Source organism: Pleurodeles waltl, chromosome 7, assembly GCF_031143425.1.
Source record: "Pleurodeles waltl isolate 20211129_DDA chromosome 7, aPleWal1.hap1.20221129, whole genome shotgun sequence".
Lineage (NCBI taxonomy): Eukaryota > Metazoa > Chordata > Amphibia > Caudata > Salamandridae > Pleurodeles > Pleurodeles waltl.
The window spans coordinates 573,826,533-573,847,451 of NC_090446.1; the positions used below are offsets into that span (position 1 = coordinate 573,826,533).

General features: G+C 45.6%; 1 protein-coding gene across 2 annotated transcripts in view; it reads left to right on the forward strand.

The window, feature by feature from the left end:
• The window catches only part of LOC138304375 (active breakpoint cluster region-related protein-like), a 248,501-nt gene that overhangs the window by 116,950 nt on the left and 110,632 nt on the right, over nucleotides 1–20,919 (forward strand). For both annotated transcript variants that reach the window (XM_069244361.1, XM_069244362.1), the window contains one exon: nucleotides 4,343–4,455. In XM_069244361.1, the coding sequence (XP_069100462.1) occupies nucleotides 4,343–4,455 (113 nt within the window). The remainder of the gene's footprint in view (nucleotides 1–4,342; nucleotides 4,456–20,919) is intronic.

A 20,919-nucleotide genomic window follows, 5' to 3' on the forward strand; every position in this document is an offset into this window, starting at 1 on the left:
TGGATAATGTGTTATTACTCTCATCAACTTTCAACTGTCTACTAGTTTGGCCTGTTTGTATTTGTGTCTTTCTGTTTCTTTATGAAACTGTATTTACTGTAGCTCTCTGTGTCTGTGTGTGACTCTGTCAGTCTCCACTCACTCTCGTATTGGTCAGACATTGGCCAAAGGCATTACTGCGCGTTCAATAGGAAGTTGCATGTTACATGCGGATAGGAAGTTACACAAATCTTACAAATGGAGTAGCAAGTTACATGTACATCAAGTTACACAGGCTTTACAAGTTATAAAAAGTGAAGGATGAACAATATAAATGTGTCACAGTGCATCTCTTCGTCAGCGATATTTCCCCAGTAGTCTCATTAAAAGATAAAAACAGATGATGTTAACCAAGATTAGAGAAAGTGGCAGGTAGAGATCATGAGACGTTAAAGTAGTCAGGCAGCGAAGATCTGACAGTATGGAGCTGTGGAGTAGTGTTTCACGCAGCAGAGGACAGGAAGAGGACAGGTGAGAAAGGAAGGGAACAGGCCAGATGCATGCCCCAACAAGACATTTAAAGTGCCTAGCAAAAGCGGTCTGAGAAGAAGCTGGTCGAGGAGCTATCAAGAGAAGTGGGTTCAATCAAAAAAATCTTTAAAAGAGAAGGGCTTACAGTTTGGCCTTGAATATGGGCATTCAAGTATTTAAAACCTCACTTTAAATCCCATAAAAAAAGAGAACCTGTCCTTCTCACAAACAGCAACCCAGAAACCAATATGCCTTTCTGGATACATTGAAGGAGCTAGAACGTTTTGGTCCTGCTCTGCCCAGGCACTCTACAAATGTAAATATAGTTACCAAAGGTATAGCTCAAGTAAAAGGACCTGATTTAGAGGTGGACAAAGGGCCGGCTTTAAGGTGGTGCAAGCAGTGCGGCCGCACCGGCTGCTGACCTGGATTGGGGGGCTCTGAACTCAGGGGGGCACTGTGTTTAGCAATGATTAACGAAACTTGCAATTTAAAAGCACCTGCTGAAAAGATCCTTGTGTGTCCAGCCTTCAGGAAACAATTAAACTGCCAAGACACCTCTTGTGAATAATGTTCTTGCTAGGGAGAGAGATGGGAGTTTTGTCTAAGGGCAGCTTTGACTCATCATAAAGTAGTGTTGTTGGTTAATATACCTGATGCAAAGAACAGAACTATATTTTATGTGAATATCTGAGTGGATTAGCAATGCCAGCCTATGCAAGCGCTTTAAAACAAATGAATGCATGTGAAAGAAGGGCTACAGAGAGATGAGGGGTACGTTTGCTGGGTGGTCGTGAGTGAATCTGAGGAGGTGGTCATGGGGTAGGGAGTGCCAAAAAAGACTGTCGCACAGGGCGCCACCAGTGCTAAAGCCGGCCCAGGGTGGACAGTAATGGAGTATTTGGCAAAAAATTGTGAATGTCCCATACACCAAACTTGTATTATTCTATCTCATGAAAAGTGTGGGGAAAGGCAGTGTTTCCCCTGTGGAGGCTCTACTGGCTTCATTTTCCAGCAGATTGTCATAACAAAATACCACCTGATGGCTACCTAATTTAGGGTGGTCAGTTCTCCATCATTTCTGTGGTACCACCTCCTTTTCACACTTAGACACTCTTGGGTATTAGGCACTACATAGATGTAGTTAGCAGTAGAAGTAATGGAAGACCACTATGTAAACTGTGCCTCACTTATGTACCAGCCAAAAAGTCTAATTGATGTGTGGGACACTACTTATGTGGCTACCAGCAATAAATCCCCTTTTGCCCCGCCTTGGAGTACCTACATTCCCGATGACCATGCCATCATGCCAGAGAGTCATTGTGGACTTGCTGAGGTCAAAAAAAATTTAGTGATACGTTTCCGGCCATGCGGGCGGGATAAGGCCTCACAGTTGCAGTTCAGAAACTTTGGAAATACTTTCCTTGTGGAGGAAGTTATTTGCTACACAGGTATCTAGGCAAAACATAATTTATGATTGATGAACATTTAAGAACAATTATAACCATAGTAGTTCCAAACAGAAAAAATGAATCAGAACATCTGCTCTAAATAGACCATTCGATCTTCGGTACTTAGACCGATGGCCTGATGTTCTGCGCCAATCTAAGGTTTCAACTGGTGGAGCCAGAGAAGGCTCAGCTGGTAGAAACTTGACTGTTCATCTCACTCTAAATAACGCAAGTGGACCAAGAGTTTGGTGAACATGGAACTCCATGGCGTTTGAGTCAGAGTACTCTCCCTACCAAACTCTAAATAAGCTCCAATGTATGTTCCCATAAAGACTCAGGGCCTGATTCTAACTTTGGAGGACGGTGTTAAACCGTCCCAAAAGTGGCGGATATACCACCTACCGTATTACGAGTCCATTATATCCTATGGAACTCGTAATACCGTAGGTGGTATATCCGCCACTTTTGGGACGGTTTAACACCGTCCTCCAAAGTTAGAATCAGGCCCTCAATGTATTACAGTGTCAACTGGTTTAATAGCTTTCTGTTGCAAAACTTGGACACAAATACACCCTCATCAAGTGGCTATAAAAAATATAACCTGGAAGTATAGCTGGTTTATAGAGGAGTGCTAGATAGTCAGAATAGAGTATCCGAATAGAGTATCTGTAACTCCTCTCCAACAATGATTGACAACCTAACAATGTTTTTCTAGTAGAAAATTGAGAGAAACAGGAACACCATCCTAGTGAGTAACATCATGTCACTTTCAAACAGGCTCATTTTAAGTATGAAAACTGCACGTGTGAGGGAGGGAGAAAGCAATGACCTGGCTGCTCATTAGACTGGGTCATTCTTCTTACTCTTAAACCCGTACCCCATGTTTAGTTTCAAGAGTCTGAAGGGAGTTGTTGCTTCAGCAATGATCTTCATTTTAAAGGTAAAGTTAAAGTGTGAAAATTTCCTGAAAGTAGAAATGGTGTAGTAAAGCTAGAAATGCGAATAACTTGATCACTTCCTCCACTTCACCTCATGTCGAACTTGCCTACGTTCAGTAACATGTTGAAAGCTATTACTTCTGAACAGCTGCATGCACATCATTGCCTTTTGGTAATCAAAAAAATCTTCCTTCATTTTGTTCCATAAGAGGGCAGTCAGTCTGCCTGAGACCATGTTTTTGCTGCCTTGATGGATAACGACTGTAAAACAATCCAAAGAATAGTTCTCTCTGTGCAAATGTTTAGTATCTATTCAGCAACTAGGTGGTTTGCCTGTGGAGGACAGGATGCATTTTCTGATGATACTGAGTTGATAAAGTGATGTCAAAGTGATACTCACTTCAACTGTTTGATTGGGATCCAAGGGTAGATGTGGCTGAGTATTCTGGCCTTGAACAAAGTCAGTCAGGAGGGTGATAATGTTGATGGGCAATAAAGCATTACCATTCTGTCTGACGGGTCCACATAGCTGGGACATCCCAAGGCTGCCAAACCAGCTGTAAAGAGTCAGGGTCTGCAGTTCAAATACAACCTCTCTCTCAACAGATAGGTTTCTGAGTTGATGAACGCTAAGAGCTTTCTACAATACTTTGCTGGGAGCGTTCTTCCTTTCAGGGATTAAAGGTCAGATCAGCCTGTTTGAGACACCGTTCTTTACAGGCTCAAATATGAAAACTCAGACATTTGCAGAAAAGCTGATGTTTTGCCCCACCTCTACCCCCTGAAGCTTATGCCTATACTCCTGTATGCGATAGGTATTTGTGCAAAAGCAAACATTAAGAGATCACCAGGACATGCCAAATGTTGACTGGTTTCTCAGAGTCCAAGTGAACTAAGGGACAGATTTACAATCTGAGGGAATCAGCCTCTCTGGGGAGTTTTCTAGAGAGTACTGTCACCTGATTGTTCAAGCTGCAAGTTTGGTCCCTTTTAAAAAAGGACATGGATGTGTTGTTAAAGACATTGTTCATCACCATTCGGGCCTATAATAATGATGCATACTGCTATGTTATGGTACCGTGAGACTCCCATATCGACAAAGGGGAATGATTCAAGCATGTGAATCTATGAAAGATACCAATACTGGATAACTGAAGTTACAGGTAAGTAACTCATTTTCTTAATCCATCAATGCTTGGGTGAGTTAGTCATAACACTGCAGTCACTGATCTCTCCCTCAGCAATTTAAATTCATGTCAAATGACACTCTCCTGTATTACCTGCGTAATAGATTTCCTCTAACAACGGTAATTGCCAAATTCCCAAAAGAAAACAAGGTTTTCCACATGTTTAGCTGGTTTGTTGCTCTTGCTTGCTCTATATCTCTGCCTCTCTCCATCTACTATTACATGTCATAAATCATAGCTCTTGTCTTTGTTACAGAAGCGGAATCTTGTGAAGGATGGCTTCCTCATTGATGTCTCAGATGGGAGTCGGCATTTGCGACATCTGTTCCTCTTCAGCGACGTCCTGCTCTGTGCCAAGCTCAAGCCAGGGTGAGTGGGGTATGTCCTGGTGCCAGCTGGGTAAGCAAGACTTGCCCAGGTATCAGCTAGAATTAGGTCTTCTTCACTAACCGTATTGATGATCAAGATCTTCCATGTGCTAGGCCCTGGAACTAACCTGACAAGTGCCAGTGATGCCTCGCAGCCTATCTTGGTGAATGGCACTTGTCCTTGTGACATTCTGGCTTAGTGAGATCCATCTTTCTGCGGGCCATGCTAAATGAGATGTCCAGTTCATTCTAGAGTAAGAGAGACCTTCTCCAGGGGTTGCTGGGGTGAGCCCTTCTTCATTACTAACCTAAGTGAGCAAGACCTGCCCAGTACCAGCTAGGCTAGGTGATAACTGGCAAGAGTAAGCAGAGATAAATTTGTTCAACTGTCATCCACAAAGTAAGTGAAACATACCCTGGTGCCTGACAAGCTGGCATGCCAGCTTGAGTACCCGAGAAAGAAAGATTGTATATAAGGTGATATTTATCACGTAGCTGCTGTAGTGTTTGTTATTTGTTTTAGCCGAGTTTCTACTGTTGCCTGTTTAAGCCCCTGCAGCACTGAATCCTTTTGAAGGGAGGCATATACTAGATTGACAAGGTCTGGATTTGAACTTTCAGTGTCACCCTGAATTACTTTAACTGAACCACCATAGGGTGGGAAGCTGAATTTTGGATTTTTTCTGATGCTTCAGGGAGCTTGGCAAGGTTACCAATTACAAACAAAACTGAGATATCTCAGTCCTAGTGGGCAACACTGGGATGATGTTTTTTTGGTGTCATTTGGTAGGTTGGTCTTGATTGTGCCATGTAGTTTCTCAATCTCTGCCTCAGTAAACGATAGAAATTGATCACAGAGTTGGAGTGAGGAAAGTGAAGAACTTTTGATTGTTTCAGATTTGGTACCTTTCGAAGATCTGAGTCAACCTATCGGTTTGGTTTTCTGTCTGGTTAGTTCATGCAGCATAGTACACTTTGTTTGCTCTAGGCCCCACTTTATGATATTGTTTTATGGAGGCTTTACACTGCAGCATCTTCCACTGTTGGATTCTGCAGACTACTGGCAGCAACGTTATAATTTATTTCATAATATTTTCAACCAAGATGGCTCTAGCGCAAATCGCTTGTTGGCCACACTATTAATTGCTTTCATATCCAGGCTAGATTGTCAAGGTTGTGGGTGATATTAGTATTCAATATGCTCTTCATAATAGATGTGGGGGGGTCTGATCCATTCCAGTTGGAATTTCAGACCATCCACGTAGGATATATTTACACACAACAGAACTAAATGAGAATCATTTATGCAGTCAGTAGCTATCCTGAAGGATCCAGCCTTCTTGGAGTTACGTGAAAGAACACTGGTGTCTAAGGCATCAAGAAACTGCTCAGGACTGACCTCTCCTGAGTGCAGAGGCACCTCTGTCCCAAGTGATTACCAGACTGTAGTATTCAACTATCTGGGGTATCCTTGGTCAATCGAGTCCAAACAGACTGGAGTTTTTAGTTTAATGTGAGCATTGTTGATTCCTGTTGACATTGTGATCAACTAGTGGTTTGATCACGTTATGTCCTGGACATCCAGTATTGTTGCTTTAACAACACAGATGAAAGTTGGCCAGATTTACAGTATGTGGTGGAGATTAATTAGATGTGCTCTAGCGGACCCAGATGGTTTGTACCTTGTGTGTAGGGCGATGTAGAGTTTCAGTTACCAGTAGGACGATAATCTGAGAAGATTGATGATTTCCTCAAGGAAGGATGCAATGCATCATGGTCTGTGGCAGGTCAGGATGGGGGACAGTGTGGCTGTACAGAAATGATTGTTTGCTGAAGTCCACTATTGTGATACAACCAAAAATCTCTCAAACAATAATTGGCATTTATCCACCTCTGCCAAACTCTGGAAGATAAATTATTTTTTAAGTGAGATCGAAGTGATTCATTTAAGCAAGTAGGTGGGTTGACTTCAAACCACGATTCAGCCTTCCTCCTTGTTGTGTGCTTGGGGCCAATTGTGCACTGATATTGATGACCTTGCCAGGTTTATTGGGGGGCTGAGTGGGTTTGTCTTAGGAGGATATAAGACTGATAAGTCCAGGTCAAGTGTTGGATGTGTCATTACCAGTGCTGTCCTGGGTGTGTCATTCTATAGTCGGATAGCTGCAATTTTCCACCTATAATCTTTGTAGTAGCCCCAGGATAGTGGTGTTGGAGACTTCAATCTTTCAGTTTGATAGAGCACCTGCAGTCTTCATGCAGTGTTGATGCTAATGTGTGTGTAAAGGTATATTCTCTTCATGGAAGTTAGTACTTCCCTCCAAGGCGACTGCATCAGTTGTTTTTTTGTTATTGTTAAGGGGTGTTAGGTGATTTTTTGCAGTTGACGCTGGGCTTGTCTGTTTAGGGCAGCTGGTGGAAATTCACTGCAAATAATCTCCCATACTCTTTTTAGAAGACGGAAGTCAATGAAATTCAAAAGTTGTTGGTAGCCCACCTGAGTAGTTGTCATACTGGCCAACTGTGTATTACTCTAATAAAGATGTTTGTCTGTCACTTTGAGTACAGTTTAGTGAGTCATAACCCAGAGGGTGTGCATGAGCAGTGGTTAAGGTATCTTGATGATCGCTTGGGTGATTTTCTTCTTCCACCCAAGTGGGTTTCTTATTTCTCGATTCATTGTTGTTGGAGGAAGTGCTGATAGTAATTTAACAGAGCAAAGTCCTGAATGGCAGATTCTTAGCTTGTAAGACACAGGGGTGTGTGTGTGTGTGTTTGTGTGTGTTTGTCCGCATGTTGCTGTGGATGACAGACAGAGAGTGTGTGTGTGTGTGTATTTGGTCTAACGATTTCTTGGTGATGATCCATGATATCCTCAGAGTAAGAGGTGGATTTACATTCTCCAACTAAGAGGTTGGTATGCTTTATAAAGGCTCCTAGCGGTTACTATGTCCAAGCATACAGCTCTGGGTAGCAGGAATACATAATACCAAACTGATTCTGCTGTTTAAGCACTGATTACATAGTGAGATCTAAATTCCAGTCCTTGTGCAAACGTCTGTATGCACAATGATCAGAATTATGCGATGTGTGCTAATTACCACACCTGCACATTTTTGCCCAGATACATTTATGGCAGCTCAAGCCTCCCCCAATTCAGTGAGTGAAAAATACATGGTAAAGACAGAGACCTACAGAATTTGCTCTGTAAACAATTATTCTGCAGTTCCTCATTTTTATGCCAAAACCTCAGAATCATACATATTTACAGTAACGCTAAACAAGACTCCCTTGTGTATCTGTATTTACCAGGTGCTGTAGACATCTCACCTCATGGCGTCATCTGGCCCACTTGTAATCAAACCTTTGCCTACAATTTATCATGCAAGTGATACTTTGGCATCTCTGGATTATCTTGCAACATCACTTGAATGAATTCATCTAATTTTGGTCACAATTATGTGACATGTATTGGGCTAGGGTCCTCTGGACTAAATCATCATGTCCAAAATGTATAAACTTTGATTTGGATGGAGGAGAATCCAATCCATAACCATTCCATGAAAGTCATAGAAACATAGGGCAATGAGGAGTTGCTCAGTTCAAAAGGTCCTCTTTTTGCCTCTATTACCTGATTGACCAAGTGCTTGTCCTCTGGTTTCAATCAATGAGTACATTTGTAGAGCACGCTACTCAATCAATCAATCAATCAAACAAATTTCTTAAGAGCACTACTCACCCAGTAGGGTCTCAAGGCGCTGGGGGTGGATTCTGCTCGAAAAGCCGTGTTTTGAGGTGCTATCTGAAGGTTAGGAGGTCCTGGGTCTTGCGTAGGTTGGTGGGGAGGGAGTTCCAGGTTTTGGCGGCGAGGTGAGAGAAGGATCTGCCGCCGGAGGTGGTGCGTTGGATGCAGGGGACTGTAGCGAGGGCGAGGTCGGCGGAGCAGAGCTGTCAAGTTGGTTTGTGGAAGTTGATTTGTTCATTGAGGTAGGCCGGTCCGGTGTCGTGTAGGGCTTTGTGAGCGTGGACAAGGATTTTTAAAATGATCCTTTTGTGGATGGGCAGCCAGTGTAGGGATCTGAGCTGGGCCGAGATGTGTTTGTGGCGTGGGAGGTTGAGGATGAGATGTGTGGCTGCATTCTGGATTCGCTGGAGCTTTTTCTGAAGTTTGGCTGTGGTCCCTGGATAGAGGGCGTTGCCTTAGTCCAGTCTGCGGCTTATGAGGGCGTGGGTGACCATTCTTCTTGTTTCTAAAGGAATCCATTTGAAAGTGAGGTCTTCAGGGTCTGCTTTGGGGTTTTCAGAAGAGCGTTGACTTTGGCGTGTTTTCAAATATCTGGGAAGGTTGCGGTCTCGAAGGAACTGTTGATGACAGCCTGGAGCTGGGGAGCGATGATTTGGCTGGCGTTGTTGAAGATGTGGTGGGGGCAAGGATCTGTTGGGGAGCCTGAGTTGAAGGAGCTCATGGTTTTGCCAATTTCTTCGTCGTTGTTGGGGGTCCAGGTGTTCAGTAGGTTGGTGCGGCAGGGTGCTGTGGTGTTGGTTGTGTAGGTGGTGGTGATGGTGGGTGATGACAATGTGAAGCTGTCGTGTATGTCTGCAATCTTGCAGTGGAAGTAGTTGGAGAGGGAGTTGCAGAGGTCTTGGGAGTGTGGAGGGTCGATGGTGCAGGATTTGGGTTTGGTGAGTTCTTTGATGATAGCAAAAAGTTCCTTGCTGTTGAGTGTGTTGTCGTCCATGCGTTCTTTGTAGAAGGATCATTTGGTGGTCCGGATGAGTTGGTGATGTTTGCACATGGCTGATTTGAGGGAGGAGGGTCTCAAGGTGCTGGGGGGGAGGGAGAGCTGCTACTGCTCGAACAACCAGGTCTTGAGGTGTCTCCTGAAGGTCAGCAGGTCCTTGGATGGGGAGGTTGTTCCAGGTCTTGGTGGTGAGGTGAGAGAAGGATCTGCCACAGGCTGTTGACCTGTGGATGCGTGGAACGGTGGCGAGGGCGAGGTTGGCGGAGCGGAGCTGTCGGTAAGGGGTGTAGAAGGTGAGTCGTTCGTTGAGGTATGCTGGCCCGGTGTTGTGGAGTGCTTTGTGAGTGTGGGTGAGGAGCTTGAAGGTGATCCTCTTGTTGATGGGGAGCCAGTGCAGGTCTCTCAGGTGGGCCGTGATGTGGCTGCGGCGGGGGATGTCGAGGATGAGGCATGCGGAGGCGTTTTGTACGCGTTGCAGTCTTTTCTGGAGATTGGCCGTGGTTCCCGCGTAGAGAGCATTGCCGTAGTCCAGTCTGCTGCTGACGAGGGCCTGGGTGACCATCCTTCTGGTTTCAGTGGGGATCCACCTGTAAATCTTGCGGAGCATGCGGAGGGTGTTGAAGCAGGAGGATGAGACGGCGTTGAATTGTTGGGTCATGGAGAGCGATGAGTCCAGGATGAACCCCAGGTTGCTTGCATGATCGGTGGGCGTCGGTGTGGCTCCAATAGTGGTTGGCCACCAGGAGTCGTCCCAGGCAGAGGGGGTGGAGCCGAGGATGAGGACCTCCGTCTTGTCCGAGTTTAGTTTCAGGTGACTGTTCTCCATCCAGTTGGTGACGGCCTTCATTCCTTCGTGGAGGTTGTTTTTGGCAGTGGTGGGGTCCTTGGTGAGGGAGAGGATCAGCTGGGTGTTGTTGGCATAAGAGACGATGTTGAGGTTGTGAGATCGGACGATGTTGGCGAGCAGTGCCATGTAGACATTAAAGAGGGTCGGGCTGAGGGAAGATCCTCGGGGTACGCCGCAGATGGTTTTGGTGGCTTCAGATCGGAAAGGAGGAAGACAGACTCTCTGGGTTCTGCCGGTGAAGAAGGAGATGATCCAGTCCAGGATTTTTCTGTGGATTCCTGCGTTGTGGAGGCATGTGCGTAGGGTGCGGTGGCAGACGGTGTCGAAGGCAGCTGAGTGGTCCAGGAGGATGAGGGCCGAGGTTTCACCCTTGTCCAGCAGGGTCCTGATGTCGTCAGTGGCGGCGATGAGGGCGGTCTCGGTGCTGTGATTGCTGCGGAATCCGGATTTGGATGGGTCCAGGGTGTTGTTTTCCACAAGGAAGTGGGTCAGTTGCCTGTTGACGATCTGCTCAATTACCTTTGCCAGGAACGGGAGCAGGGAGATGGGCCGGTAGTTTTTGAGGTCCTTTGGGTCCGCCTTGGGTTTTTTGAGTAAGGCGTTGATCTCGGCGTGCTTCCAGGTTTCCGGGAAGGTGGCGGTCTCAAAGGAGCTGTTGATGATCATCCGGAGTTGGAGGGTGATGATGGAGCTCGCTTTGTTGAAGATGTGATGCGGGCAGGGGTCGGATGGTGAGCCGGAGTGAATGGTGTTCATGATTTTGATGGTCTCATCGTCGTTGATGGGGTCCAGGTGAGCAGGAGGTTGGTGTGGCTGGGGGGCAGTGAGTCTTAAGTGTTTCTGACTGTCGGGGGTCTTGGTGTTGAAGCTGTTGTGGATGTCTTCGATCTTGCGGTGAAATCAGGTGGCTAGGGAGTTGCAGAGGTCTTGCGAATGTGGGATGTCGTTTGTGCTAAAGGTGAAGAGTTCCTTTACGATGTCGAAGAGCTCTTTGTTGTTGTGCGCATTGTTGTCGATGCGTTCTTTGAAGGAGGATCTCTTGGCAGTCCGGATGAGCTGGTGGTGCCTGCGGATGGCGTTCTTGAGGGCCTCGAGTCTTCGGCACGTCTGTTTGGAAGCCTGGAGGTCGGCAGTGAACCAGATGGCCTTTCTGTCGGTGCGGTTGTTGGAGGGTTTCTAGATCAGGGTGAGAACATTGGCGCAGTCGTCCATCCATTGCCAGAGGTTGCAGGCAGCTGTGTCGGTGGTGTCAGCTGGTGGGGCTTGGGTGAGGGCGGAGATCAGCTGGTCTTTCTTGAACTTGTTCCAGCTGTGGCAGGGGATCTATTGCAGGTGATGTTGCGTGGTGGGTTTCTCGAAGGTGAAGTGGATGCAGCGGTGGTTGGTCGAGTGGAGTTCGGTGGTGTGGCTGAAGGTGATGTGGCTGCTGGCAGAGAAGATGGGGTCAAGCATGAGTCCAGCGGAGTGGGTGGGTGACGTGATGAGCTGTTTGAGTCCAAGGTTGGTGAGCAGGGTGGTGGAGTTGCTGTCATTGGTGTTCTCGAGGTGGAAGTTCAGGTCTCCGAGGAGGATGTAGTCTGTAGAGGCAAGGGCTTGCGTGCTGACTACGTCGGGGATGGAGTCGCTGAACTGCAGCCAAGGTCCGGGGGGTCTGTAGACAAGGGTTCCTCTGAGGGTGGTCTTGGGATCGATGTGGATCTGGAAGTGCAGGTGTTCAGCGGTGCTGAGGGTGTCTTCGGTGTTGGTCGAGATTTTGATGGTGTTCCTGTGGACGATGGCGATCCCTCCTCCCGGTCTGTTGGTGCGGTCTCTGCGGGTGATCTTGTATCTGTCCGGGATGGCTACGGCGATGTCAGCTGCAGAGGATGGGTTCATCCAGGTCTCCGTCAGGAAGGCGACGTCCGGGGAGGAAGAGACGAGAAGGCCCCAGAGTTCAATGGCGTGTTTGTGGACAGAGCGGGTGTTGAGAATGATGCAGCTAAGGTGGTTACCTCAGGCTATGGTGGGTGGGGCGGTGGCTCGGGGGCTGTTAAATTTGCAGCTCTGGCAGCAGAAGGGTCCGTGGATGCGCTTCGGGGTGGCCTGGAAGTAGGTGGCTGATCGGCCGGAGTTGAGGGCGTGGAGGGTGTTGGTGTCATAACAGTGTCAGGCTACGTGGCGGTCACGGGGCCAGGGGTCTGGATCTGGGCGCGATCCAGGCACGGACGGGCGCAGACTGGCCTGCCTCTGGTTCACCAGCGGTGCGGCCACCATTAAGAAGGGGAGGTGGGAGGGAGGAGCAGCTGGGAGGCGGGAGCGGAGCACGAATGAGCACACTAGTGGGGCAGGGCTGCAGGGGACACAGCGGCTGGAAGAAGGAGACACAGAGAAAGAACCATGAAGGGCAAAAAGCAGAAAAACACTAAAAAGGCAGAACATAAAATGACAGCAGACACAAAGAAGACACAAAATACTTACAGGCTCACCACTGGCCACCAGGGATGAGGCGCAGGTGGGAGTCTGCGGGTGAAGGCGGGCCTCGAACTTGCAGCAGCAGCGAGGGCGGGGCAGCGGACACAGGCATAGTCAGGTGGAGCTGTGCGGCGTGGGGAGCGATCCTGACCTCAAAACAGGTCAAGGGTCACTATCCTCACTGTGCATCAGCCACCATTAAGAAGGGGAGGTGGGAGGTAGGACCAGCTGGGAGGTGGGTGCGGAGAGTGCGAATGAACGCGCGAGGGGGGCAGGGCCGCAGGGGACGCAGCAGCGGGAAGTAGGAGACACAGAGAGAGAACCGTGAAGGGCAAAAAGCAGAAAAGCACTAAAAAGGTAGAACATAAAATGACAGCAGACACAAGGAAGATACAAAATACTTACAGGCTCACCACTGGCCACCAGGGATGAGGCGCAGGTGGGAGCCTGCGGGTGGAGGAGAGCCTCGAACTCGCGGCGTGGGGAGCAATCCCGACCTCAAAACAGGTCAAGGTTCACTCCTTTCAGCTATTCTGAGATTGTGGAACAGCCTAGCTGGTTATAGGCTGTTCCTGGAAGTGGTTGTGCAGGGCATGCAGCTGAGAGCTTAGTTAAACCATCACCTGCATTGCATTGGTGCTGTGCATCCGCTTGCTCATGGAAGCAAAAATCACCAGATCACACTGTTTAATGCTGTTGTAGTGTGTTACTTCAGTGGATGGCAGAATTTCTAAGGAGAAGTTGCATGGATGTCTAAAGGCTGGGAGCTGTAGCTGGGTAATTCTAACCTTCCGAGATTTGCCAGCACCTTGAGCAGAATGCAGACCTGGAAGTAAAGCCCATAAATAAAGTCTACCCCCATCAGAGATCTCCTCATAAAAGTAGACAAAGGCAATTCTTGGGCTCCTCTCTGCTATCCCTTCCTTGTAGAAAATGTCATGTCTAATCAGCCAGCTCCATAGGACGGAAGGGAAGGTCTAACCAACAGGGTCCATTTTGCCCATGGAGTACACCGTCCCTCTATATCAGAGGTCTTCAATCTGGGGGTCGGGACCCCCAGGGGGCCGTGGAGACCTGGAAAGGTCGGTCGCACATTCCCTCAGCTGATTCTTAAAATGCCTCAGCTGAACTTTAATTTGAGTCTCCTGTGCTGTGAAAGCCGCACAGACAGCTAAGGAGACTTTCAGCCCAGAGCTTCTGCTTCCTGAATGAAATGCAAATGTGCTCTACGAGCTGATCTGCAAATGTAAAGGGTGCTTGGGAGCAGCTTTAAATGATCAAAGCTTTGTGAAGACAAAAAATTTTTTTTTGAGGGGTAGTGCGAAGAGTTAACAACTGAGCTGTGAAGTGCATGCTTTTAATTGTAATTGTATTTACACAGCGTTTACTTCACCTGGAGGTGTTGAAGGGACAGCTATTTAAAAAAAAAGGTATTACATATGCTCTGATATTACTTAAATCCACATTTTGGAAGCACAGTTTTATAATAAACCTTTTTGTAGTGGCCTATCTTATACTGTGTGCAATGCAAGTATAAAATAAAGCCTTTTTATATATTCACAGTGATTTCTGTCATAGGCTGTGACCTCATGGCACTAAAAATACACAAGTCACTATTCTCAACTGTACTAACAAAGATTTAGTTCTGTTGCTCTCCGGTTAAACACAGACCTCTGCAGTGCATTAACTAATAGAGGTTTCATAATGCACTACAGTACATTTCCCAATGAGTAACAACTTTATTTTATTTATTTTTCATTTCAGCTGGCTATTATTTTATATGTAGCTACCTGGCGGTGAAAAACTTAAAAAAAATTAGAGAATATTTTGGGTTTATTTATGAGAGGCTTGTGCTGCTGGAGCATCACCTTTTTTGATGCTCCAGCATCACAAGCCTCTCAATCGTACCTATGAGCTGACCCAAAGCCACCCTGAGTGGATTGAATGGCCTTGTAGATATGGAGTAAGGCAAGGCAGTGCAAGTCGCTGCATTGCCTTACTTTCCGTCAAGGAGGCGTTCCACGGGCGTAGTGGTGGGTGTTCCTATGCAACACAGATGGATCTTGACGCTGCCCCAGATTTACAAAATCACGTAAACTGGAGCAGTACCAAAACCTTATGTCTCCCCAGAGCACGCATAATGAGGAGAAATGTTTTAATTTCTCCTTGTTTTTTTCTCTTTCCATGTGTGCTGCTATCTGCCACACATGTAGAAAGAGGTACAATGCCTTTCTGGATTGTTTTTGTGCAGGGAGATGCCCCTTCCTGCACAAATACAATCCTGCCTATGTTGGCACTAGGCAGCAATTGTGCGCCAGCGCAGGGGAAAAGGACAGAAATGCACTGTATTTCATAAATACGGTCCATTTCTGCCCTTTTTAATTTGCGTGGAGCAGTGTAGCAAGAAGACTTGCAGCTCTGCCCCATGTCAATTCCTAATAAATGAGGACCTTTGTTTTTAGCCACACCTTTGACCACGCCCCCACACTGACTGATCTTTGATTTGCTAAACACTGTCTAATATTATTTCCTCACAGTAAAAATGATTTGCGGTGGGAAATGGAGATGTTTATTATTGTTGATGATGAGGAGTACCAGGTTCTAGAAATGTTTATCAGGAGGGGGTCCTTCCACATAAGTTTTTTTAAGAGGGGGCCCGGCATCAAAAAGTTTGAAGACCTCTGCTCTATGTTGAGTGTGTCTGACACTGGCCAAAACACTACGTCCTATTACAATAAATGCTTTGTCCCCAGCGAAGCTGTGAACATGCACCTGCACTGAGAATAGGGGACTAGCAAAAGGCGGTAAAGTTGTTTGAAGCCGCCTGTCCACGTTTCACCGCTTGCTGATGACCCTCGCTCTCTTTCTAGGATGTGAAGGTGATAGGACGCACAATCACTTGCCACTAGATTTAGTCTGAAAATAATATGCTTATTTTCCTTAAAATAGTCCCTTCGTGAGTATCCTTGTGTTGATCCATTCCGTTTATGGTACAACAGTAGGGTGTCAGGTGCATCACCTGACCGAAAGAAACAGCAGAGGGCTCGCTGCTGCTGTCCCTTTTCCTTGTCGATATAGTCTTACTCTTATAAGCCTAGTCTGAACGCGCACAGATTTGTGGAGGGGCAATCCAGAAGCATTCTGTGCACTGTCAAAACTCAGCCGAATATAAATCTTACTCCGGTCACCCGTCTATATGAGGCTATACTTATCGGAGTCCGTCCTCTGCGTGAAGGAAAGTTGGAGTCCACCAACGAGCTATGCAATAAAGTTTTAGACTGGCTTGTAAACTTTACGGGGTTCTCCTTTGCCTCTGCTAATGACATTTTGCTGACCCACAGAGTTGGATGGATTGGGCCTCGCCCAGTTGGTGCTGAGGGGGACTGTGTTATTGTTCATTTTAGATCTCCATCTCTTGTACAAAGGCTCCTGTTTGGGCCCCTGAGTCGGGCTAAGGTGAGGTCCAGTATATATGTGGTTCTACTAGGATACTTTAATAAACCTTGGGGCTCATTTATAAGAAACTGGTGCATCATGATAGATGCGCTAGTTTTATTGTGCCCTCCTGCGCCCCCCACCAACGCCATGGGAGCTCGGTATTTACAATACAGCGCGCCATGGTGAAAAGTGTCCACAACAGCGTCCGAAAGTCTGATGCTATTATGGCGCTAAACCTTAACATTGCTGAAAAATTTGACACTGAAAATTTTTACACTAGTCCAGCAATGTTAAGGGGGCCTCATAGATAACAGCACAGCATGACTTTTAACGCCTGCCCCGAGTAATCGTTAAAAAAATGACACTATTCTGGCACAGCATGGTGCAGTGAAATCTTGTAGATTTCACTGCGCAATTTCTGCGGGGCTTTTAATGGAAGCACGCCTACCTTGAATACATTATACCTGGCGCATGTATAACGTGGCACACAGCTTTAAAAACTGCAGCAAAGGTGACATTGCGCCAGTTTGTAAATATGGTGCGAGGTGGGGGACTGTTTTGCGCTTCCTTAGCATAAAAAAATGGCACTAAGGTGATACAGAAATCCTTGTAAATGAGGCCCCTAGTTTCTCTATAACCACGGCATCCCTATCTTGGAAACATGACAACAAGAAAACATGCAAGTACCCAAGTTGGTCCCTTGAGTCTTCCTAATGCCTCACTTGCATTAGGGTAGAGTTTGGACCCCCTTCATAGTACTGGGTCCCGGTTTTTCATTGCAGCCTTGAATCGCTTTGACACTCTTTCTAAAGTGGGCGGATATTTTGATGGTACTCGTGTTGGTAGCCAAGCTCTCTCCGTGTACCTTACAGTGCTGTCATTGCTCGGGATGACTGAGTTTTCATCAAGGTTTCCCTCAACCACAGAACAAGGAGTTATTTTACCTTGATGAGTTGGAAAATAGCGGGGGCTAATGCACAAGATCACTAACCCTGAATGGTTAAACTTAGTTGAAAATAGCATGTTATTGCTTTTCAGGAAACTTGGGACACTACCCATTGTACTTGTCCTGGTTTTTAATGTCATTCATGCTCTGCTATCCCCTCCGCACCGGGCAGAGCAAAAGGTGAGCTATCTGTTGGGGCAAGTTAAATCTGAAAGTGGATGTCTCTGTTTTAGACAGGAAAAGTCTTGCTTTCAGGGCTTATTTTTATCTAATTAATTTTTACAATTACTTTTTAAAGCCTGCACGTACTCATTTTAAATGTTTATTTGCTTTCCTTGCGGATTTGAAGCATATTGGTACCAGGCACATCTCACAACCCAACTGTCTTCTCTGCAGAGATTTTAATGCCAAGTTGGTGCTCAACCACAAGACACAGGTGCAGGGCCAGGAGTGTTATGCTGTCCCATGGGCAAAACCAGACAATAGAGGAAATGAACTAGGTGGGTATATTGCTGAACACGACTTTGCTGACCCTGTGGAAGTATATAGCAATGATGGGGTATTATTGGCCTCTTTTGGAGGGCATGTTCGGGCTTGGTTATAGATTAAATATTTGAAACCAAACGTTTCTCTGCATGGTTCTCGTAAGATGCCATCTTTGGCAACAGAATGGAGGGACCACAATACTCTGCACACTGAGGGAAAACATCCGGTCCTTAAAGTGGCATTACCAGAGGTACCAATTTCCATTACTCAGCACACTAGTGATGGATTAAGGCTAGTATGTTATCCGAAAGATCCAGGAGTGACTTGCCGCTTTGTTGAAATTGCATCTAGCGTTATTCTTGAACTGTTCGACAGACAAAATGGGGATGTGATGCTAGCCCATTATCAAACCTTAAGTTAAAAATTTAGTCAGTTTCTGATATAACCGATCAAGAGTGGACAGCTGAACCCTCGTTGGCTTGGCAGCCACTGCTCACAAGCTAATCAAAGGTTAAGGAAGGCTCTACCACCCCAAAAGACACCCTTGTGGAGCAGGAATCTCATAAGAGTTTTGAAAACGCAGAGGACAAGAAAGATTGCTCTGACTAGTAGGGATTGGGAGCCCTTGTAAAGTGCAGCACTTACCAAGAATACTAAGATATTTTGGGACCTGGTTAACAAGATTAAGCAAAGGGAAGCTCCACCAAATCCCCTTTCGAATTGTAATTTCCAGTTTCAGATTGAGTAAACCACGTCAGAGCCATATTACGCTCGGCTGATAAAGAAAGCTGGGGGGCTTATTAAGGGTCAAATTATCCCACTCTGTGACAATGCAGGCTACTCTTCAGGAAGTTACCCATGCTATTAGGCAAAGCCCAAGTGGAGAAGCACAGGGACCGGATGGCGTTTATCAAATATAATACTGGTGTATGGGGGCACCTTTTAACAAACGCTTTCAACAATTCTCTATGTAGTAAGATTTCATGCTCTTGGACTTTTTCCACAATAGTTCCCATTTATAAGAAAGGGGATCACATTGCCTAAATACTATCATCCCATTTCCATCATCAATAGCTTGGTTAAGATCATTGGTCAGGTGATTTGTAACCATTTAAAAACATGGGCTAACCACAACATCTAAAGTCCCTTTCAATTTGGGTTCAGCCGATGGCTAGGTACAGTGGAACAGTGTTTGAATCTAAATCTCGATCATTGACAAGTACTCTGTTGCTAAGCGTTGTCCGCTGTAGCTGGCCTTTATGGATCCATCAGAAGCATTTGATTATGTCAACGAACCAAATTGTGGTTGATACTGTTGGATCTAGGGGTCGAGGCTGCATTAGTAAATTTTCTGCATTCGCTTCATGAGAACTTAGTAGCAAAGGTCCGGTTCAGATCAGCATAAGAAATGTCTGAATTCTTTCCCCTAGCCCAAGTGGTGCACCCAGGATACATCCTGGCCCCCCCTTTTCATCATTTACATTAACAACCTATTCCCTACTTTAGCCAAAGCAACTAGCAGCACCCCAATTCTCAATGGTCTCTAGAGTTCATGTACTGGCGCTGCTTTACGCAGATGATGTGATACTTATGGCACAGACCCAGGGGCAATGCGTATGCTGGTGGAATACTTTATATCTTTCATGAAGGAATTGGATTTGGTTACCAATTTTAGGAAGTCGCACACTATGGTATGAGGGCCGGGTAAGAAAAATTAACAGCGAGAAGGCATTCACTTGGCACTGTCAGGAAATGTAATTACTTGAGGGTTGTTCTTTACAGTGCAAGCTCTGGACAACCGCAGTTCCCTTGTTCTCACTTGAAGTTATGTAGGCCAGCGGGCACACGATTTACCATGCTGCAGGCTGCAGGTAGGGGGACTATTTTGCCATTTATAAATATTTACAATGCTCAGTGCATTTCGGTGCCCTTATATGGTGCTGGGGTTTGGCGACACTATAACGTTGTGACCTTGCAGACCGAGGAAAGCTGCATTTGTAGGCGCCTCATGCATCTGCCTCTCTCCAGCTCTCACTTTATTATTCACTCAGAGCTTAATCTTCAGTACATATCCGATAAGATGAAGTTGTCCCCTCTTTTACTTTGGGTAAGTGTTTGGGCCAGCAAAGAGGCGAGTTTAATAGAGACATCATCTTAAACTAACTCAAATTGGATAAGGGAAATTCAATTCCCTGATTAGCTTATGTCCAAAAAAGCTTCATAGCATTGAGCCTACCTGGTTTATTTGATGCACCTTGCACTTTAAAAAAATAGATAAGTCTCTGGTAAAGCTTCATTTTTTAGAGTGTTATCATTTGCAGAGATTGCAGTCCGAATAATGTAAAAGCTCTGTTAAAAATATCTTACGTTCTTTGTACCTGTGGAACCCGTGTTACATTTAAGTACTGCTTTCTCAGGTTCGGAGAGATCCCTACTATCTTGCTTTAGGGCGGGCGCCATGTGGCGTTTAACAAGCTTTTCAGGTACTAGCAGTCTTTTGGGGGGAAGTCAGTTTCGCCATGTCCTTGTGACGGTTTTTCAGAGCAGACTGTGAGCCATTTTATGTTTTTCTCACATTTTATAAATCCTTTTTACAACTATTTATCAAGCTAATTTTAAAATCTTTGGGAGCTTTGGAAATGCAGGGATGCTGTGATCTACCTTCAGTTTTTAAACAGTTATGATGTTTGTTGTGGCGTTTGTTCCTTTGGTGAGATGCGGGAGTGGTGATTTTCCATTTGGTTAATGAAGAAATATGGCTTTTACATGTCAAGATCAGAGTGGATTATCTCTTTGTTAAAAGATTACTAATAACTTGCTTACTCTGCTAAATTGATTTTATGTAAAAAGAAGAAAACATTGAAGCTAAGATCCAAACGTAACTGCCCTGACACTGTCATCACCTGGGATTTCCCTTTAAGGTCTGTCAATAGAAAACAATAAGGCAAACCTACTGAAAACAATCTACCAGAAATCATCTATAAAAATGTAATACCCCTCCTGCGACATCAACTTCAGGTTTATTAATAATAATAGCACAAGCAGTGTCCTCCCTTGCGCTTTCAGAAAATGGGTAAGGAACACACATATCTCAAGACACCCATCACCTGCCAGTGCCTCTAGAAATGGTCACTGACTGAAAAGCTGAATTGAAAAATGGCAGCCATGATTCTTAAAGCTCGAGAAAGGCAGGCTTCTTCCTGAAGAGATCGTGCTAGTCACCAGCAACCCACAAAACAGGATGAACTGAAACACAACTGAAGCAAGCTTAAAATAACACACGCAATAAAAAGGAACCCAGAAGCAAGTAGTGCTTAAGCAATTATCATTACAATCTGAGGAAATACTATTTTGAAAGCCTGAGCCATAGATAAAAAAAGCATACAACATAGTATAATACTAATTTAATCAAACAGTCTGTATAAATAAAGCAGCAATGAATAATTATAAACATTAAGTCAGTCCCTGCAATAACAAGCATTGGCAGTGGTTGATGTTTTTATTTTTTTATTTCAAGCGTGCGCCTTAAAAATAAAGGGATGAAGGGAAAAAACA